The sequence below is a fragment of the Halichoerus grypus genome, chromosome 13 (genome assembly GCF_964656455.1).
Source record: "Halichoerus grypus chromosome 13, mHalGry1.hap1.1, whole genome shotgun sequence".
Lineage (NCBI taxonomy): Eukaryota > Metazoa > Chordata > Mammalia > Carnivora > Phocidae > Halichoerus > Halichoerus grypus.
This window is the reverse complement of record NC_135724.1, coordinates 57,035,754-57,059,073: the sequence shown is the minus strand read 5'-3', so window position 1 is coordinate 57,059,073 and position 23,320 is coordinate 57,035,754. Positions and strand designations below refer to the sequence as shown.

The window sequence follows — 23,320 nt, the reverse complement described above, 5'->3', positions numbered from 1 at the left end:
TCACTGTAGGTCTTAGGTTTGTTGGTGGAAAGGTAAGGGTGACACTAATACCTATATTTACGAAGTCCTCAGAATGGGCTGGGAACTTCTCTAACCACCTGACGCATAGAAATTCACTTAATGTTTACAAGAACCCTATGAAGCAGGTGCCATGACATCCCCACTGCCCAGGTGAGAGGTGGGTGGCAGAGAGGTTGGGTGGCCCCTTCTAGGCCAGGTATCCAGTGAGCACCTGCCACCCCAGTCTCTAAGCCAGCTCCCCTGCTCTGTGTTCCAGCAGAGGGAACTGAAAGTCAAGAAACAGTTTTTGTACTTTCGGGACATAAAATATTGCTTTGTAAGTTTTTATACTTCACGTATTGGTCTCCTGGTATCTATCCCATTGTCTTATCACATTATATCCTTTATTGTACAGAAAGTTTTCCATTTTAATATAAGGTCAGATGTCCCCGTTCTTTCCTTAGAACGTTGAACCTTTGGTATCTTTGAAACATTCTTTAAAAAAAAAAGGTAATAAATATTTTCCTTCATATTTTCTTCTAAAAGTTTTATTTTATTTTTATTTTTTTAAAAGATTTTATTTATTTTTTGACAGAGAAAGAGACAGCGAGAGAGGGAACACAAGCTTGGGGAGGGGGGGAGAGGGAGAAGCAGGCTTCCTGTGGAGCAGGGAGCCCGATGCAGGGCTCGATCATGACCCGAGCCAAAGGCAGATGTTAACGACTGAGCCACCCAGGCGCCCCTCTTCTAAAAGTTTTAAAGCTTAATTTATAGTTAACTTAAGTTTTAAAGCTTAATTTAAAGCTTTATTTTGGTCTTTATTTGGTATTCATTTTTGGATGTTTTATGATTTTTTCTTTTTTGTCCACATGAATAACCAAATGTCCCAACTCAACTGATTGCGAAGCTCATGCTTTCTCCACATATGGCCATAGTCAACATCTGGGCTATTTTGACCTGTTGGTCTATTTCTCTCTTCCCAATCTGTGGGACTTATAATTTTCTATTTTCCTATGTCCTTGTCTGGTTTTGATGTCAAGGTTATACTAGTCTCCTAAAATAAAGTGGGGGAGCAGTCTTGCTTTATCTCTTCTCTTCAAATAATTTTTATAAGATCCAGATTCTCCATTCCTTGAAATATTTAGTAGAACACACCTGTAAATACATTTGGGACTGGTGCTTTTCCATGGGTCAGTTTTTAACCATAATTCACTTTTAAATTAATGTCTGTTCAGAATTTCTGTTTCTTTTTGAGTAAGTGTTGGAAAATCATATTTGTTAAGAAACTTATCTAATTTATGTCAATTTCAAATTTATTGTTAGTTACTGTATTATCTATTATGATAAAAGAATCTTTATCCTATTCCAAATATCAAGAGCTTTTGGCTTTCTATTTTTTACTTCAGATTGCCAGATGTCTGTCTAGTTCATGAATCTTTTCACAAAGCCTTTTTGATTCAGTTGATTTTTTATTATTGTTTCTTTGCTTTTTACTTAATAATTATCTGCTCTTCTATTTATTATTTCCTCTTTTCTTTAGTTGTACTTTGTTCTTCACATATCTTCTTGAATTAGATGCTTAGTCTCTCTCCTTTTCTAACAACATTTAAAACATATACATCCTTTTAGGTACTATTTTATTTGCACCCTATAAGTTTACTCTCTGATACTTCTTTATTCATGGTTCGAACTATGTTCTGATTTATATCAGGGCATTTTACTTTGACCCATGCGTTGGTGGAAGTGCTTTCTCACCCAGATCCTCAGTGAAGACTGATCTACCTCCTTTTTACTTCCCGGTTCTGGTGCCTGGCTGGCTTTCCTCCTTCTGCCTCCCTCCACCTTCCCCTGGACAGTCCTTTCTCTGAGTGTCTACCTTTTGTTGCAGCCTCAGTTCAAATTCCTAGTCCTGCACAGGCCTAAGACATTATCTCCTGTTCTCAGTGGGCTGTAAAACCCAAGATCCATGATTGTGAAGGTTGAGGCCCGCCCCCCACTCCCTCCAAGACTGACCCTCCCCACCTGCCCAGCCTCCAGAGAATAGTGGCTGTGTCCACTCTCTGTCTGGTCCTCATTCTTCTGGTTTCTAGTAGTTTCGTTTTTTGAGAGCTAAGCTAAACATTTTTAACATATATATTTACATTTACACGTGATTTATACGTATATTACATACAAACATATGAAAACACATATTTTATCCAGAATTTCTAGATGTTCGTAGGACGAGGGTTTTCAGATTATTTAGTTCGCTATTTTTGCTAGCATTCTAAGTATCTCCCACTTCTTAATGTCTCTCTTCTTGAGTTGCATCTCCTGATACTTCTGAAAATCCTTTTTTGGAAAGAGCTTTATTGAAGTATAATTGATACACAATTACAACACACAATGCTTCATGGGTATAACTTGATGAGTTTTGACATATGCGTACATCCTGATGGCATCACTATAATCAAGGTAATAGACATATCCAATGCCTCCCCAAGTTTCCTGTGTCCCTTTGTTGTTTCATTTTTTGTAAGAACACTCAACATGAAATGTACCCTCCTAACAAAGTAGGTGCACAAAACCATACTGTTAACTATATAAGCACTATTTTCCCCAGCAGATCTCCAGAACTTACTCATCTAGTGTAACTGAAACTTTGTATCCACTGAACATCAACTCCACATTTCTCCCTCCTCCCAGCCCTTGGCAACCACCACGGTATCCTCTGCTTCTATGAATGTGACTATTTTGGATAATTCATATAAGTAGAATCATGTATTTTGTGACTGGCTTATTTCACTTAACATGATGTCCTCCAGGTTCATCCACATTGTTGTAAATGGCAGGATTTCCTCATTTTTTAAGGCTGACTGAGAATCTTAAGAAACAACCCCTGGATGGCATCTGCCCCCATATTTCACTTCTAGGCTTAATCTCCAGGCTTCCCTTGCTGCTGAGGGTCAATCTCAGAAGGTCAACCTTCTCTAAGAAGTAAAGGGTTCTTGAGTGGAACAGAGCCATGGACCCTACTATAAAACAAAGCAACTGCACCCTGTGTATTTTCTCATTTTTAAATTCCACTTTGGAAATAATCCCACCACTACCGAGGTCATAACTATGGAAGCATTTCCTGGTTAAACAAAAATAGCTCTCATTACCAGTTCCTCCAGACAAAGTAGTACAAGACTTTGGGCGCAGATGATGATCTCTGTTTTACAGGTTAAGAAACAGAGGACCAGGAAAGGAAAAAGTAAGCAAGAGGAGATGTGGGAATGCCCTGCTAATGATTGCACCCAGGGCTGTACACTGTTTTTAGAGTCAATTTTCCCGAGTTAGAATGCAGTCGTGTCTAATGCAGCACCCATTGAGTTTTGACACCCAACAACAAGTGTTCGTGCTTAGAGGTGTTTTTGTGTGCTCAATATAGCCAGATAACAACTGCTTTTAAATCTTGAGTGCCTTTCCTGTCTGTTGCTATTGCAACAAATGAAAGCAATTCAGTCTATGTTTACTGATAATTTATAAGCAAGTGCAGCAAGCGATAGGAGGCGGTGCAGTAGTTCATGATTTCTGGAGTACACATGATACTTCAAAAGCCTATTCTTGCCTTACTTCATGTTACCAGCTGAGCAAGGAACACGTGGTGATGTATGTGGAGAGCCGACTTACCCTTCCTACTTCCACGAGGTTGGTGACCATTATGATGCTTGCGGTGTTTTCGTGCCACACCATCCTCCAGAAGTCATAGATGGTCTCTTGCATTGGTCCTGCAGCAAAATGGAACATAGGCCTTTTTTTTTTTATAAGTTTGTAACTGGAAAATTTCCGGGGCTTGCAAGTAAACTGACTAATATCCACAGGCAGTCCCCTCACTCTTATAGATGGACTTGGCTCTCCTTTCTAGTGTTGATGCAAATGGGGACTCTTTCTCAAACAGCACCTATAGAAATACTGAATTTTTCATTCATGGTTGAATTTTCTCATGTCATCAAACGTATCTGCATTTGAGCTCTTTCTACCCCTCTTAAACTACTGCTGTGAAAGAAAGTTATTTCTCCATCATTTAGCTATTTATCTCATAATACTCAAGAGTGAAATTTTTAAAAAGTGGGTAACATTACTCTTCCTGCTAACAACTGGCAGATATCCCAGGGAAATGGCAGAAAGAATGACATGAGCCTCTATAGGAAAAATGGCCTTTTCTTGTTTCTAATATTTTTCTTATTCTATGCTGTCAGAGTAATCCTTTTTTTTTCACCTGACTTCCAAAAGTGAGAGAGAAGTTAGACTTTTAAGCAGTTGTACTTCCTGTCACTGAACATGATCAGCATCTTGGGCTCAGCTCTTGGGATCTGAGTATTCAAAAGCTCTTTCTTATGGACTGGGAAGAAAAAGGGGAGACAGGCATTATAAAACGTCATTTCTATAGGTACTAGCAGGTATAGGAAGTTGGAATATAAAATTTCTTTGAATCCAGATTTGTAAAAACCCTAATCTCAACCTTATGCTCATGCATATTTGAGGGTGTAAGCATCACAGTATAAATCTTTATAAGATAAGCAGAAATGCAAGGAAATGAGAGGAGTATAACTTCAAAGGCACGAGAGTCCCATGATACGTGTGGAATCATACAAATGTTCAGGCACATGCTGGGACCAGGACCCAATCGTACCATAGGATCTTGACATTGCAGATTACTGGATTTGAAGCTCAAATATTTGGATTTGAGATTTGCCTCTGTCTCTTAACTGGCTGTGTGATTTTGGACAAGTTAGCCACCGTGAGCTTCAGTGTCATCATCGTTCTTTATCTACATACTGATTTCAATACACTTCTCAGGGTTATTTTGAGGGTCCATGGAGTTAACGCATACTCAGGCATTTTATAAATAGCAGAGCATTAGAACAAAGGCAAGGTGTGTTTAAAAATATTTATGAATGGTCCTTCCTTGGCTAAGGTTTGGACCCTGAGCAATGGTGGCACACCTGGGGGCCCCCTTCAATCACCTTCCATTTATCTTGACCAATTATCAGCTGGTTCTTGTGTAATTTTTCTTCTCCTGCTTTGCCATCAAAGCCTCCTTCCCATCTGTCCACAACACAAGCTTCTGTCATTCCTCCTCGCTGCTCTGACTACACACTCACCTTTCCCGTGAAAACTGACTCCACCTCCTGATGTCTCTGAGGCTCGTCCCTTTATAGGACCATGCACGCCACCTCTCACAAAGCTGTGCCTGCCATTTCAGCCCATGTCCCTTGGCATGTGTGTGCCATTCTCTTGATGTATGGGCTGAAGATTTCAATGACTTCAATCTAAGGTTACAGAGGGGACAAGTAAACACTGGATCTTCTCTATTACTACCTTTCTAGCTCGTGGAAAGGAACATTCACAGCTTGTCACTTATTCACAAGAAAAAAAAATACCCCGAGTCTATCTTTGTGTAAACAGATAGTCTTCCCAGCATACCCTCCAAACAAAGGGGTAGCCCAGACACTTTCTGCTTCCTTCACTAGATACACAGGCCTGTGCCACCTACTCTGAAAGTTCCAGAAACAGTTCTGATGACAATGGTTATAGTGGATGAATCAGATACTCCAGCATCATGGAAGGCGTGTGCCTACAGAAGAAAAACTATCTCTCTCTTCAGTGCCCGAGATGAGTCACCCCAGAGATATTCCAGGCTCAGGGCAAGTCCCCAAGTGCAGCTCACTTACCCTTTCTTAGCTTTAGATTCCCTTGTGATTACTTCATTCCAGTTCCCCCTGGAGGGAAACATGGCTGTTATGGTTTACTACAATTTCCTTAGTGTGTTTACCTGGGACATGGCAGGAGCTCAATGAATAAATGAATCAGTCTGTATGCATATGTATAAACTGTATTATTTATTATTAAAATGTATCTAAATATTAAATAATATTAATATATCATATATGCATGAATCCCCTCCTCAACTGATGTTTCGGAGATTATCTGTAGAAGCTGGAAAGCACATCGGTTTTACTCCTTTCCAATTCATTGAAAGTGGGGGGGCATCTTTTGCAAGGGTCTCTTCAGAATGAGAGTGATGATCATGCAGGCCTCAGAACGCTGTGATGGAACTGCTACCAACCACTAAGCAAATCACTCCTCTGTTTCCCAGACTCAACGCTTTGTATCTCAACTCAGCCCATTTCCCTAGGTAACCAGAATACAGTCCTGGCCTCCAGTAACTGTTCTCTACTGAGGATCATGGTTCTCAACTCTGGCTGCATATGTGTGCAGCTTTTAAAAAGTTCTTAGATCCCCTAGTTCCACCCACATCATTGCAAATGGCAAGATGACATTCTTTTTGATGGCTGAGTAATATTCCGTTGTGTATATATACCACATCTTCTTTATCCATTCGTCTGTTAATGGACATCTGGGCTCTTTCCATATTTTGGCTATTGTTGATAGTGCTGCTATAAACATTGGGGTGCAGGTGCCCCTTTGAATCACTATGTTTGTATCCTTTGGGTAAATATCTAATAGTGCAATTGCTGGGTCATAGGGCAGCTCTATTTTTAACTTTGAGGAACCTCCATACTCTTTTCCAGAGTGGCTGCACCAGCTTGCATATGCTAAGCGAAATAAGTCAGTCAGAGAAAGACAAATACCGTATGATTTCACTTGTATGTGGAATTTAAGAAACAAAACAGAGGGTCATAGGGGAAGGGAGGGAAAGATAAAATAAGATGAAATCATAGAGGGAGACAAACCATAAGAGACTCTTAACTCTAGGAAACAAAAAGGTTGCTGGAGAGGAGGAGGGTGGGGAGATGGATAACTGGGTGATGGGCATTAAGGAGGGCACGTGATGTAATGAGCACTGTGTATTATACGAGATTGATGAATCACTGAACTCTACACATCTGAAACTAATAATACACTAATGTTAATTAACTGACTTTAAATAAATAAAATTTTAAAAAATTCTGAGATCCTAACCCAAAAGACTGATTTAATTGGCCTGGGGTGAGGTTAGGTCTGGGTGTGTTTTCATTTCTCTCCTGGTGGAGAACTGCAGATCCACAGCATCAGGAACATTTGGCTCCATCTTCCAACCTATCAGGTGCTCTCATATGGAGATGTAATGATTGCTTTGAATCTACTGATTAGTCTAACTTTGTATACCAGCGATTTGAATCAAGGAATCCCATTTCTCTCTGATTTAGAAGGAACTTCACACATAGAATGTCATCTGGGAACATGGCTATACCACCTCACCAAGGGGCTGAGGCAGTTAAGGTGATAGGGTTGTTGTTGTTGTTGTTGTTTTTAATGTTTACATAACTACACATGGGTTATCTTTAAAACAAAGGGCATTTATAAGCTTTAGTGGCTCACTTGGTTGATGATATAAATGGTAGTCTTGATGATTTTCTTACCTGCTGATGTAAAAAAAAGATTGGAACAGACTAAAAAAAAACCAATTAGGATAGAAAAGTTAGACCAAAAAAAAAAAAAAAAAGATTGGGATAGAAAAATGAATTAGGTCATTGTTCTATTCAATGCTAAAATTAGGACAGGTATCCAGAAGAACTAAAACAGCTTGGGTTAAGATCTGAAAATGAACTTGAATACAAAGATTATTCTAAGCAGATCCCAGAAAGAAAAAAACAAACAAACCATGCAATGCGAAGGTCCCGAGTGCCCAACACCCCTGATGCGGTTTTGCTTTGGTCTTCCTCATCTCTTCTCCCCTCCCGCCATGGGGTAAGTGCACCGTCAGTATTTGAAAGCAGCCCTTGGTGACACACCACGTGACCATCTCCCTGACCTGGTCACGGTGGGAGTTCACCAATAAAACTGCTCAGGGGCGGGCACTAGAGAGTCTTCTTGGCTAATGATTCAAGATATTTTCATGAATGCTCATTCAAATCTTGTTTCTTGTTTTTGTTCTTTTTGGAGGGGGGAAAAAAGAAAAAGGAAGGCACCCCAATTCAAGGTTTTTAAGGCAACATTGGTCAATCCTGTTTTTCTTTTCTCTTTGAAATTAGTCAAATTATACTGAATAATATATTTCAAATTATTTCCTGAGACACGGATACATTCTGACTCAGAGATCTATGTCTTCTAACAAAATCAAAAAGCATGCCAGAGGCTGGGGCGGGGTAGGCTTTGCTGATCCCAAGGTCCACTCCCTTTGATTTTGGCAGCTCCTGGTGGGGGTCTGAGAGACCCTGGCCACCAGAAGCCTACAAATGCATGCCCGGGACACAAGGCGGTTACCCTGGCACCCACGCCCTCACAGGGCTAAGATTTGGGGGGAACATCAGTGGAGGATCAGTATTCCTCTGCCTCTGATGTCTGTCTCCCAAAAGCTGGTGTGGCAAACGCCCTTACCATGAGGACAGTAGTAGGTCACTGGGGATTGCTCCCAGGCTGGACAAACGACTCCCAAGACAAGGAATCTACAACAACAGACAATGGACTCTGAAAAACCTCCCTCGCTCCAGGGACCAACAGCGGTGACCCACAGCTGCGGTGACCCACAGCCCCGCTGTCTGATTTCTGCAGGCTGTGGCTGTGCCTTACAGATGTTTGTACAGTAGGCAAGAAGGTGATTCTCAGCAGTCGTCCCCTCGTGGGACTAAAGCATCTGAAAGGTAAGGTCTCGAAATTTCAATATCAGGCCAATAATACATTCCATTTCCCTCACAATGGTTGGCTTACACGGACCTCTGCTGAGAAGAAAATGTACGTGGGGGCCATTCTGACCACTAACAAGCCTGGAAGGAACAGCAACAACAAAAAGGTCAGGGAGAACTAGAGCGCAATTAAAAAAAATGAAAGGCAATGAAAAGCATAAGTGAAAGCCGCTCAAGGATGGGCTCCATTGTGTTCAGATGAGTTCTCTAGTTCGTGGGAAGTGAGAGATATTAAAAATCATCATTTCAAATCTTGATAGAAGACTTGTATCTCTTCTTTTCACATTCTAATTTCTCTACATTGTGTTTTCTTTGTTACCTAGCGCCGCCGAGAGGTCAAGGTCCTTAAGCTCATGACGGCATATTAGAGTTTTTTGAAGGGAAGAAAGGTAGTACACATTCAAATTGTGATCCATCGTAAATAGAATAATACCTAACTTCTTTGGGGCACTTGCTATTGCCCAGGTCTCATGTGAAGTATTTTATGTCTTATTCTGTTAAAAAATTGCAATCCTATGTAATTGGTGCTATGGTTCTCCCCCATTTTACTGAGAGGAGGGGAGGCCGAGGAAGTCAGGCACATTATTGAAAGGCACACGACTAGTGGGTTGTCGAGCTGACCTTTGAGGTCTATCCCACCGTGTGACACTGCCTCCGTGCCAATGTCAAAAGCACCTCAGAAGGGTTCTAGCTGACAGGTGTGTGTGTGTGTGTGTGCAGTCATCACAATCCTGGCAAGAAGATAATAGAAGAAAATCCATGTCAACCACCTGAAACTACCTCTTCAAACATGTTTTTTCTTTTTTCTACCAGGTTGATTCCTGCCTTTAAACCTCCCATGGGTCCCGATGCCACAGAATCAAATCCAACTTCTTGAGCGTGGCCAGTCCCAGTCTCTTTCTCCACCACCCCAACCTCTCCTACGTCCTGAGCTGCCCCCACTCAGGAGCATTTCCAGAGCAGACACCCTCCTCCAATTGCTATCATCCTTCTCCTACACAGGTGTCAATTCAAGCCTGCAAGTCCCGTTGTCTCAGCTTGGCCCACTGAAGGTCACCCTGTCAGGCAGGTGTTCTGAGACCCGAGCCATGGCTCCCTGTTTCTTCAAACATTTACAGTCAGTTGTGATGCCAATGTTTTTAATGCACGTCTTCCTTGGTGGTCTGTGAATGTAGGCCTGCCCATTCAGGTTACAGTTTCTCTGTGCCCAGTGGTCTTATACCTAGCTTGCTTCCCTCATTCATACCCCCTAGCTGGCCCCTGGTGGGAATTTGAGTGTGCAGCCTGTATCTATAGGTGAGCATTCAGCCTGCTCTGTGCCAGGCACTCCTCAAGGTATAGAAGGGATGCCAAGGTGAGTGATAGAAACATAGCCCCTACTTTCAAGAAGCTTGTACTTGTATAAGGTAGAGATAAGTCAAGAACATATCATCCTCTCATTTAAAGGAAGTAAGTATCCTAAGATACTTGAACTTCAGACTCAGCTATGCACGCCTCTGGAGACACACCAAGATTTTCCATGGGGCACATGACTAGTTTTAAAAGGATTCATTTCTAGATATATAACTCTATGTGGATGCTACCAAAACTGATCTTCCTGAGGAGGAGACCCTATGCACAGTGGTCTTTCTCGCACTTAACAAAACCCTCACCCATTTCAAATACTATGATGGGGCACTGCTCAGGTATACAACCTACAGGTCTGAAACAAAGCAATCGACTGAAATATTGGCTCTGAAAATACACTGGGCTTCCTGCCTTCCTTGTCTGAAACGTATTTCTATTACGGGTAAAATCTGATGTTAGAAATGGGGATATTTTTTTAAATAATAGGAACATTTTATTTCTTACATAATGCCATTCAAACCTGTGCTTGATCATATTAGAGACTGGGGTATTTTGGTTCATGTTGGGATGCTCTGAATTCAGAACACTTGAAGCAGTAGAGGCTAGTAATGTTTATTCTTTTTTTTTTTTTTTAGAGGGGGAGGAAGGGCAGAGAGAGAGGGAGAGAGAGAATCTTAAGCAGGCTCCATGCTGAGCACAGAGCCTGACTCAGGGCTCCATCTCACAACCCTGAGATCATGACCTGAGCCGAAACCAAGAATCGGACACTTTACCGACTGAGCCACCCAGGTGCCCCTGGTAATGCCTATTCTTTTAAATGCAAGTGGAATGTTTTGCTGGACCACCAAATTTTTCTGGATGAAACCCATGGCTGAAAGTTTCATGTGTTTTCTTTCAGGTTAGATATGCTTCGATCTGTAAAGTAGTTAAAATATATTTATCACATATCATAAAATATTTATTCTAATTATATCAATCCTCATTTTATCTTAGAAAATATTTTAATATTGTCTATCTCCTTTTCACAAGTGGGCTCAGTGGACTGAAAAGCTGAGTCTAGCTACCAAAAGGCCAAGTCCAGAGGGAGCCGCTGAGCTCTCCTGCAGGATGTAGATGGATGTGTGTCTATGGTGGAGGGACCTATTTCATTTATTGAACAAAAACTCCCAAGAAACAGGAATATGTTGAATATGAAGAGTAAAAAAGAGTAAATAAAGAGATGATGCTCTATATCGATTAATGAGAGGAACAATTTTTGACTATTTTACTCTAGATATATTAAAAAATGTTAAAATATTCCAAGGATGGCTCCCTGGGCATGCAGGTGGCTGGCAGAGACCAGAAGTGGAAATGTCCAGGCAGTGTGGAAATGTCTGGAGTCCTAAAGATAGTGGCAGCATGGCTCCAGGTGGTGATTCCTCTTGAGCAGCACACGGAGTATGGGGGTGCGAAGGTCAGAGCAGCAGTGGGCAGAGTGACAGCCCTCTGGGTGGCCTCACACAGCTGGCACACTCAAGGTTACCTAGTGCAGAGGCTCACATTTGAATCAGACTGGGGAGACTGAGGCTGCCCTTGGAGGGAGTTTTGGATGAAACTGAGCAGGATTCTTGCTGTCCCTAGTGCGAAGGAGCCAAGTGAGGGCCCTGGGCTGGAAAGGGGACCCGGGAAGGGAGATGACAAGGATGGTGAACAATGAACTGAGGCACGATGATGAGCTCCTCGGGCTAGGTGTGCTTTCTGTATTTACCACCGCGACTGTGTAAATTTCCATTTTAAGATGAGAGATAGGTTTAGGAGAATAAATGCCCTTGAAGCTGGGATTGCAACCCAGGACAATCCAGCTGTACTTTTTAGATTTCAGAATGGCCTCGGCCGACTGGGCGGGGGTGGGGCTTGTTCGTGAACGTCAATCCTCCAGCTGTGACGTGACTGGTCCTGGGTGCGGGAGGGGTGGCTGTGCGTGGTGTGGGATACACACTGAACGGTGGAAGTACAGACGGAAGGGGCGGGGACCCTACAGGCAAAGTAGCTGCAGAAAACCTAGGAGTCCTTGCTCTGGGCACCGGCCTGGCTTGGGCTTGGTCAAGTCCTACAGCATCCAGTTCACTCCATTAGGACTGAAGACGAGTGAAGGTAGAATTTGGATGTGGAAAAAGATCAGCCTAGGATTTATGCATTTATTTTAAAGCTCTTGCTCATAAATAAAAGGGTCCTAAGTTTTTGATCCATTATTGTTATTGTTACTGCTGGCAATAATCTAGAATAAGTATTATGAAGTCAGTTATTCAACATTCAGAGCATTAGATGTCCCTTCAGTGGTTTCTGAATAAGTTTTTATTACAAAACTTACATGATTTCTCGATATGATTGTTTCATAGCACAACTATAATTTTACATTTAGTAGCTTTTCATTTGTGCAGTAGTGAAATGTAAAAGGTAAAATATGCCACCATGTTTTATGGACTGTATCTGCCTCGTGTGTGTCACAAAAGTGATAATGGTGACCCAGAAAACAGTCGGCTTCTGCATTAAAAATCCTTAACAACACTTATTTGATAGGTGCGTTTGCTCTTCCCTGAGGCTACTTATGTTAAAATCATGGAATTTTTATGAATAATTTTTGGTTTCAGCTGTGGAACGTGGTAACCAAAGTTGAGATGGCTAGGTGCATGAGATGTGATTTGCTCATATTCCTGAATTGCTAAGAATATCCTTACCCCCCACCCCTGAAATTACCATTTAAAAGAAACAATACAAATCAACTAAGGAATCAGAAGCAAACACTGAGGATTGTTCTATGATGGGGAAAACTTGGGAATACTTTATTTAACTTAAATTCAAAAATATAACTAGTAGCATGTTAAAATAGGATTTCTAAGGATAGCTCTTACGTGAAGCACCCTCTACGTCCAGAATTACAGGGTTCAGAATGTTCAGCAGTCTACTGGAATTTTCATTTAGTGACAGTAAAAGAGAAAATAGGCACTGGAGCTATAATAAAATACACCTTTTTAGAAGCAGAGTCAAAAGCGATGACTAAAATAATGACATTAAATAGTGTTTTCAGCTAATAATTTCAGTGGTTCGCACACAAAGATAAACCCCTTCTTACCCGGGAGTCGACTTTCCCGCTGCAAGTCTTTTCCCTTTGCCTGGCCCACTCAGGTGAGCAGCTACTTGCCAATTACCCCTTTTATTCTAAATTGGCTCACAGGTGTGTGTTTTTATAACCGAAAACCAGGCATGTACTTCCTGCCATATCCATTAGTAACATTTCCCCTCAAACACATAATCCACATGTTGATGTTTACAGTTCACTCATACCATTCCCTAAAATTGTCCTTTGAGACTGAAATAAGAAAGTGTGCCAACATTGTGCAAATATTCGTGGCTCTCCCTAGATGATTTGTTTCATGGAATGTTGGTTTCCAGGTGCATTACTAGAACATATGCAATCCTGACTGGACACCAAAAGGTCATATCAGATTTAATTAAAAGAAAATTGGTACAAAACAAACACTAATGGATGGACAGGCTGCACGCAGATTCTAAAATAGCCCAGGAAGCCTTTGTCTATCCCATGAGTCATAACCCTTTAAACATTATCTCTGTTTTGGTTAATAATGTGTCTTTCATCTTATTCATTTTTTCAATTAAAATAGTTATAAAATATTTAAAAACAAAAATGATAAAGAATAACATAGTACTCTTTGCTATGTCTTAATAAAGATATATTTAATCACTACCCATTTTCTGCCTAAGAAATATAAGGCACTTGGTATTTTAAAATTCTAATCTCTCCTTTCCCATTTTTCATATTCATATTGTCTAATATCTTAGTTCCAATGTGAGTTCATCCTACTCGATTAGTCATTATTATAATTCCTTTCTTTTCTGTTGTAAATTTTTATATACCTTCATTGTTTTTATTGTGGTTTTCCCTAATTTATCTTTGCTAGGATAAACTTCCTGCATTTCCACACCACTCTTTTTTTTTTTAAAGATTTTATTTATTTATTTGAGACAGAGAGAATGAGAGAGAGAGCACATGAGAAGGGGGAGGGTCAGAGGGAGAAGCAGGCTCCCTGCAGAGCAGGGAGCCCGATGCGGGACTCGATCCAGGGACTCCAGGATCATGACCTGAGCCAAAGGCAGTCGCTTAACCAACTGAGCCACCCAGGCGCCCTCCACACCACTCTTAACTATGTCTCAAGTCACAGCAAAAATAAAGAAGCACATTTTTAAAAAAAGTAAACTGGAAACAAAATGAATCAAGTATTCTGAGTACTTTTTCCTTTCCCCTACCAGGAATTTTAAGACCGTTAAACAAGAAAATAAATGAAAACAGTAGCTTTGAGACCTAAGTTTGTCATAATATTTTTAGAAGTTTTTTTTCCTTAAACAAAAGCTCCATGTGTTTTAAAATTAACTAGCATTTAAAAATAAAAATCTGTAAGATCACCCTTGGAAGTCTTCAAATAAATTTATCTGTCAAATAAATAAACAAAATCTTAAAAAAAAATAAAGTTTTTGAAAGTGATATAAATGTTTTAACTGTTAAGAAAACTTAGAAAAAACTCTTTCTATATGTCATACAAAAGTAGAATAAGGTAGTCTGATTGTGTTGCCAGGAAATTTGTTTTGGAAACTTGTTAATAAATTATTGGTCAAAAATTTTAATATCCTGTTTGCTTTCCCCTGTGTGAGTAGTGAGGCTTTGGGGGTGGGTCAGGGTAGGAGTCACCTTCACTCAAAGCCATGGGCATGATTACTCACAAGTAAAGTGTCTATGTTTTCTTGCCTGCATGTAAATATTTCACTGGCTATCTCCGTATTTTTTAAAGAACACAACCATGATACTGTTACATAATTTTAAAAAGAACAATAATTCTTTAAATTCATTGTGCACTGATTAACTATTTCCGTGGTCCTTTTCCTCAGCTGACACACAGTGCTTGGGGGACACCTGCATTTCCTGGGACTCTGCTGGGTGAAATGGCTCTCAGAAGTGGTCTGCAGGAATTCCTTTTGGCTCAGCTCCACACTGTCTACTATCTCTTTGGTGCAGATTATAACTGACCACTTTTAGGCATCTGGTCAACTACTAGCCAAGCAGAAGATGGTGCCTGCCTAACTAGCCCCACCCAACACAGACAGGTTGAAGAAGGAGCCCAAGAGCACACATCTTTCCCTTTATTCCCCCCACTGCTCCTCTGTCATTATTATTCTCTTTTCCACAAGATCATTTCTCAGCCCCATTTGTTATCCAGTGGTTTCTTAGCCTTCCAAAGCTCCTCTCTAAAATATTCTTGTGTATTCTTATCTCAGAAATTGGTTTGGACAAAGCCTGTTGTGCAAAAACTTGTCTCGCCTTTGGAATTAGTGGTTTTCACTTCCATGTGATCTGACTCTGTGTGCTTCAGGGAATCCTTCAGAACACCAAGACTGGTGTCCTTTGCTGCTATCAGAGCTGCTCAATTTCTGCAAAACTTCAAAAGCAGAAGGAAAATACGTTTCTCCAAGCTTATGATATAGCTTATTGTCTTTCCAACCCATGTCTGTCCTTTGTTTCAAAATGATGATAATCTTTGCACTTTGAGGAGGATGCAAAATATTGGTGAAAAAGTAAGTGGTTGTCCCTTTGATACATCCTTCTGGAAGGAAGCATGAACAGGTGTAGAATTATTAATTTTTATGAAAACTGTATGGGTATACACTATACCTGCATTAAAGCCTGAACTGCCTATGTGTTACTGAAAGTGTGTCTTTTGGAATCCACATGATGATAATGATAAGAATCACAGCTCATATTTATTGAGCAGCTGCTTGCAGAGCTGGTATCTGAGCCTAGACAGTCTAACTCTGGAATCCACTCTCATTAGCCTCTCTTCCCCATTGCCACTTGGAGGGGAAAGTCTTATCCTAGCAACTGACATAAAAAATAATTTTGTATATGGAAAGAATTTGGGGACCCCCGTTTCAAAGATTTGATCATGGCAATGTTGCATAAGCATAGCAGTATGTGTGAATAAAACCAGCAATGGGGTGATCCTTAGCATGACCTGCGCTTGGAACTGAAATGTTCCAAAGCATTTCTCAAAATCCCGTCTACCTAAATGAACTTTATTTGGATTTTGCTCTTTGTGGATTATATTCAGCCCTCCTCTAGAATCAGGCCTCACTGGCAGTTACATAAACATTTTCAGCGTGCAGTGGTACCACTGTGAATGGGAAGGCAAAGGCTGCTATTATTCCTGATGTGGAAAGCTGAATGATAAAGGCAGACAAATCAGATTTGAGTGACAGGGGTAAAGATTAGGCCTCCAAAGAGAAACTCTTACAGAGAAAAGAAAGAAAGGGTTGGTAGGCAGCGTGTGGCAATAATCTGCTCTCTCCTGCAGAGACAGAGGCCCTGGTCCCGGAGGGACCTTTGGTTCTTGATCCCTGGGAAGGGTTGTATGGCAATATTGCCTAAAGAGCTGGGAAGAGACGCACGAGAAAGTGTTTGTAGCCTCAGAAGGGAGGCACATGACAGATGTTCACACCATAAGAGCCTCTTGCTGGCTGAGTCACAGAGCATTCATCAGGCCTGTCTCTAAAGAGAACCCTCATAAACTCATCTTGAGTACTTGTTCATGCTGCAAAGAGGGGACCAGAGAGAAGGCAATCAAGGAGAAAAAAAGAAGAAAGGCAGCCTTCAGAATGGAGGGGTTTGGTGACCCAAAGGATCTGGCTGCCTTCTGTCAGGAGAAATAAAGCAAAGGGAAAAACCTATATTCACATGCTTCAGGGGCCACTGCCAGAGAAATAAAAGCTTTCATTAGTCTCTGTATTCTTTAATTAAGCCTTTCTCAGTATGCAAGTGGGATCTGCTTTTACTTAAGAAAAAAGAGAATAAATCTAATAAATGAATAAAATAGAGATAAGTTGATTCCCTAGACATCGCGCAGTGTAGGCAATCTCAAATTTTCAGTGGCAGCATAGGGCATTGCATCAGAAAATTTTTAGAAGCATCCTTTTCAGTAAGAAGGCAAGGCACAAAAGTAACTTGCAATGGCCAGAAACTTCCTAAATTGTCTGCTGCAAACTTGTTCAAAACTGTGTCGGTGTGTGATCAAGGAACCTTGATCAGGAAAATGGCTCCAGTTCTGCACTGGGTCTCACTTTTCCACCTGCTATGGAGTACGGGCGAGGAAGACAAATAACCTAAAGTAGTTTCCAGATCTGGTCTTACCGCAAAACCAGAACTTAGTACTGGCTGTTTATATATACACCAGCACTATGTAGTTCCTGAGGTCAGTGCTGAATTTTCAACCCTGTCTGAGACAGACAGACGGTACATTCACAGAAATATTTGTTCAGTTTTGGATGAACTGGGTCTGAGAGCAATTTGCTTTGAAAGGGCCCATGATGCCGCAGGTCCCAGAAGCCAGCACTGGGGCCTGTGGTTCTGGGTACTCAGCTCCAGCTCTATCTTTTCAAAGGGCTGAACCTGGAAGAAAGACATGACCTCATATTTTTCCTCGATTGGACAAAAGGTCCCTCAGGAGACCGGAAACACATTCGGTTTCTCCAAAGTTGAACACTGCATGCAATCTCTGCAAATATTCATGAATGTTAATCCAAACAGTTTACAAATACTTTTGTATACATGACTCACTTGAACTTATATGGATGAAAGTCACTTAAAGCAATTTGTGCTTTAAGTTCCAACTGTTTCAATGACAAAACAGGGGAGCTGGACTTCAAGACTTTTAAAGTTTCTACCAGCTTGAAAAGATTCCAGAATTTTCTACTTCAAATGAGGAACACTGGTAAATTATTCTAACAGGCTCAAAAAGCATTTGGAACAATTTAAAACTGGGTGCCTGCTTGAAAGCAGCATCGTTTGTCTTCCAATTATTCTGTGTTGGTTTAGGTTCTATTACTCAAGGGACATGTTTCCACCATGGCATCTATAACAATATAGGTGGATGCCACCTACTGCAATCTATTTTTGGTTTTATCTTTTAATTTGCAACCTGTCTTTAAATGTTCTCACTAGTAATGAGTAGGTGTATTAAGAGCATAGGGCGAGAAATGTTTGTGATCTGACCTTTTGGCTAATTGGCCAGTCTGCTGAAATTAATCTGGTGAAGAAAAATTATGGCTTCAAAGGCAGTTTGTGGAGAAGCTGTTAATTGCAATTGTTCATTCTTCTTTGGAAAACTGTGCAGGGAGAATAACATGCAGTGGGTCCTCCATGGAGAGCTTCGCCATGGGCATATGGAATGCATACCTCATGAAGGGTCACTGTTTGCCTGGGTATAAATGACATCTCCTCAAAGCCTCCCTATTTAAATTTGAAAACTAGAGACCACTTTACCCGGAGATTCTTTTAAATCAACCTCAAAGATGATACAATAAGCAACTCCAAACACAGTCTACAACTGATTGGCAATATGGCGGCCACTTAGCTGGGAAGAACAATGGCAGCTACTGTACTTGTACACACTGGTAGTTGAAGGAATAAAAACAAAAGTTGTTTACTGAAGGTTTAGCTCTTCATTAAAACTTTTTTTTCTCTCAATTCTACCGAGAAATAATTTCAAGGGTTCATCTCCATCTGGAGGCCAGTATGCAGGAGACAAAACCTTCTTCAGAGTGTGTAGAACTTGCATCGACACTGACAAGTCTCTGCTCCAAGTGTGACTTGCTGAGGAGGGTTAAGTGTACCTATTCTAAGCACCATTATTCACTGCTTCAGAGGCCAGAGGTAGAATGTGGAGCTAGGAAAATATAAACCACATTTATCTTTCTGAAAAATCCTTAAGAAAAATAATCATACTGCATGGAGTATGTGGAAGACATGGAGAAGAAAACCAGATCGACAGCAAACAGAAGGAAGTCACTATAGCAAAGTTTCAACCGTAGTGCAGTAGTTGATGACTGGGAGGTGTTTCTGCTAGAAACCTTCACTCCCCACATTTTTGTTATTTTCATGTTAAAAGTCTGCTCCTAGCTCAAGGTCTCTGGAGGACGTTTATTTTCAGGCTTCTCTTTTTCTCTTTTCAAATTATCAATAAATAATAATTATGGACAAATAAAACTGATTATATCCAGTGTATATGGGAGGGGGATATGCACAGGTAGGATCAGGGCAGAGATAAGCTAAGTTGTTTAACAGGATAGATTATCTCCAAAAGCAGTGCCTTGATTGGCTGGCACTTTGGAAGAAAAAGTGTTAATAAGAATTGGGAGTTGATCAGCTGGTACTCAGAAAAGACATGGTCACAGAAATTGGAGATCAATGATGCCCAAATCTACCCAGGTGAGTAGAAGCTTTGCTTGGTTGGAATGTTCTACTGTCTAACTGGTGTCTGGCACACAGTAACTCCCAATTCATTCATTTATTTATTCCTTCCCTCACTCACTCATTCTTGGTTTCTCACTGGGCATCTGCTTCATGTCCGTGCTCCACCAGGCAGTGGGTATGTACCTTTTGAATTAATAAATGAACTCTGTGGATGTTCCTCTGATGCCAGGACATGACGCAACCTTCTGCCCAGGCATCTTCCTCTTTAGCTGGCCTGCAATGCGAATGTGCTTGCCAGGAGGAGGGTGGTTCTGCCTGATGGACAGTGATATTTCTCATGGTAAATGGCTATCTGGTAACTGGTTTTCTTATCAGTCCCAGTGTGATGGGCATCCAGAAATATGACACTGAGCATCCAGAGTCTCTGTGAACAAAAGATGTGCTATCTTCAGATTGTTAAAATCCACACATTTTAATCTTCTTGAGGATAGGTGCCTTGACACTCATTTTATCATTTATTTTTGGGGAGATTGTGCTAATTTGACAGGCCTGGCTACCCCACTGGAATTCTGACCTCAGCCTTGATCTTGCTGCCACGTAGAGTCTCTTTCTGTGACCATCAGTGTTCGCTCCCTGGACTAGTGGGTCTCCAAACAGGTGCCCAGAGGCCCGCTGGGGAACAGGGAGACTCTGGAATCTTAGTGTCATATTTCAGGACATCTGAGACCATTTTAATTAAGAGGTATTTTCAGATATGACTGTATCATAGAAAATTTGCTTTTTTTGGGTAAAGGAAGATCATAACTTAGAAGGAAGGGATTAGATTTTGAGGGGCAAGCTTCAGTCCAGGAGAAAGAGCATAAACTCTGAGCCTCTTATCCAGGGTGAGAATCACATGGTATCAGGCAGCATTTGATATGGAAAGGAGGAAAAGCATCCAGAACCTTTTGGGCACACTGCCAGCCCTCAACTACATGTTAGCTCTGTTTTCCACCCCTGCTGCTCCCCGGAGCCTTCTTTCCTATATTTATAAAATGAGACGAGTAATACCCAAATTCGTCAGAGGATAGAAAATTAGTTATACCAGAAAGTCTAGCACTTAATAGGCACTTAATATTTATCGAATCAATGGACAAATAAAAATGCTAAGCTTCAAAAAGAAGTGTATTATATCAAGCAAAACTATGAATATAGGAAGAAAATATATTTATCATTTTTTATTACATGAGAAGGAACACACTTAAAAATCAACCATTTTGACACTATATTTAATATTAGAAGACATATTTTAGTTGTATGCAACTTAGATTATTTCTTTTAAATTTTATTTTATTTTATTATGTTATTCACCATAAAACACATCATTAGTTTTTGATGTAGTGTTCCATGATTCATTGTTTGCGTATAACAACCACTGCTCCATGCAGTACGTGCCCTCCTTAATACCCATCACCGGGCTAACCCATACTCCCACCCCCCTCCCCTCTAAAACCCTGTTTGTTTCTCAGAGTCCATAATCTCTCATGGTTCATCTCTCCCTCCAATTCCCCCCCTTCATTTTTCCCTTCCTTCTCCTAATGTCCTTCATGCTATTCCTTATGTTCCACAAATAAGTGAAACCATATGATAATTGACTTTCTGTGCTTGACTTATTTCACTTAGCATAATCTCCTCCAGTCCCATCCATGTTGATGTAAAAGTTGGGTATTCATCCTTTCTGATGGCTGGGTAATAGTCCATTGTATATATGGACCACATCTTCTTTATCCATTCATCTGTTGAAGGGCATCTTGGCCCTTTCCACAGTTTGGCTATTGTGGACATTGCTGCTATGAACACTGGGGTGCATATGGCCCTTCTTTTCACTACGTCTGTGTCTTTGGGGTAAATACCCAGTAGGCAATTGCTGGGTCATAGGGTAGCTCTATTTTTAATTTTCTGAGGCACCTCCACACTGTTTTCCATTGTGGCTGTACCAACTTGCATTCCCACCAATAGTGTAAGAGGGTTCCCCTTTCTCCACAACCTCTCCAACATTTGTTTTTTGCCTTGTCAATTTTTGCCATTCTAACTGGTGTAAGGTGGTATCTCAATGTGGTTTTGATTTGAATTTCCCTGATGACTAATGATGATGAACATTTTTTCATGTCTGTTAGCCATTTGTATGTCTTCTTTGGAGAAGTGTCAGTTCATATCTTCTGCCCATTTTTTGACTTGATTATTTGTTTTTTGGGTGTTGAGTTTGAGAAGTTCTTTATAGATCTTGGAAATCAGAGCTTTGTCTGTAGTGTCATTTGCAAATATCTTCTCCCATCATCCTGTGGGTTGCTTCTTTGTTTTGTTGACTGTTTCCTTAGCTGTGCAGAAGCTTTTTATCTTGATGAAGTCCCAAAAGTTCATTTTTGCTATTGCCTCACTAGCCTTTGGAGATATATCTTGAAAGAAGTTGCTGTGGCCAATGTCGAAGAGGTTACTGCCTATGTTCTCCTCTAGGATTTTGATGGATTCCTGTCTCACATTGAGGTCTTTCAACCATTTTGTTTATCTTTGTGTATGGTGTTAGAGAATGGTCGAGTTTCATTCTTCTGCATGTGGCTGTCCAATTTTCCCAGCACCATTTATTGAAGAGACTGTCTTTTTCCCATTGTATATTTTTTCCCACTTTGTCGAAGATTATTTGACCATAGAGTTGAGGGTCCATATCTGGGCTCTCGATTCTGTTCCATTGGTCTATATGTCTGTTTTTGTGCCAGTACCGTGCTGTCTCGGTGATCATTGCTTTGTAATATAGCTTGAAATCAGGCAATGTGATGCCCCCAGTTTTTTCTTTTTCAACATTTCCTTGGTGATTTGGGGTCTTTTCTGATTCCATACAAATTTTAGGATTGTTTGTTGCAGCACTTTGAAAAATGTCATTGGAATTTTGATCGGGTTGGCATTGAAGGTATAGATTGCTCTGGGTAGCATAGACATTTTAACAATGTTTATTCTTCCCGTCCATGAGCATGGAATGTTTTTCCATTTTTATGTGTCTTCTTCAATTTCTTTCATGAGTGTTTTGTAGTTCCTAGAGTATAGATCCTTTACCTCTTTGGTTAGGTTTATTCCGAGGTATCTTATGGTTTTTGGTGCTATTGAAAATGGAATTGTTTCTCTAATTTCTCTTTCTACAGTTGCATTGTTAGTTGATAAGAAAGCAACTGATTTCTGTGCATTGATTTTGTATCCTGCCACATTACTGAATTGCTGTATGAGTTCTGGCAATTTGGGGATGGAGTCTTTTGGGTTTTCCACATAAAGTATCATGTCATCTGCAAAGAGAGAGAGTTTAACTGCTTCTTTGCCAATTTGAATACCTTTTATTTCTTTTGTTCTCTTATTGCTGTTGCTAGGATTTCTAGTACTATGTTGAACAACAGTGGCAAGTGGGCATCCTTGATGTGTTCCTGATCTTAAGGGAAAGGCTCTCATCTTTTCCCCATTGAGGATAATACTCGCTGTGAGTTTTTCATAGATGGATTTTATGAAATTGAGGAATGTTCCCTCTATCCCTATACTCTGAAGAGTTTTAATCAGGAAAGGATGCTGTATTTTGTCAAATGCTTTTTCTGCATCAATTGAAAGGACCATATGGTTCTTCTCTCTCCTCTTAATGTGTTCTATCGCATTGATTGATTTGCGAATGCTGAACCACCCTTGCATCCCGGAGATAAATCCCACTGGGTCATGGTGGATGATCCTTTTAATGTATTGTTGGTTCCTATTAGCTAGGATTTTGTTGAGAATTTTGGAATCCATACTCATCAGGGATATTGGTCTGAAATTCTCCTTTTTGATGGGGTCTTTGCCTGGTTTGGGGATTAAGGTAATGCTGGCCTCGTAGAATAAGTCTGGAAGCTTTCCTTCTGTTTCTTATTTTTTGAAACAGCTTCAGTAGAATAGGTATTATTTCTTCTTTGAATGTTTGGTAGAATTCCCCAGGGAATCCATCAGGCCCTGGACTCTTGTTTTTTGGGAGGTTTTT

The 23,320-nt window shown here is 40.6% G+C and overlaps 1 protein-coding gene across 1 annotated transcript in view; it reads right to left on the bottom strand.

Annotated features, from left to right (window-relative positions):
- The window catches only part of PTPRM (protein tyrosine phosphatase receptor type M), a 777,319-nt gene that overhangs the window by 27,074 nt on the left and 726,925 nt on the right, over window positions 1–23,320 (bottom strand). Inside the window, exon 22 of the mRNA XM_036100805.2 lies at window positions 3,655–3,752. Coding sequence (XP_035956698.2) covers window positions 3,655–3,752 — 98 coding nt within the window. The remainder of the gene's footprint in view (window positions 1–3,654; window positions 3,753–23,320) is intronic.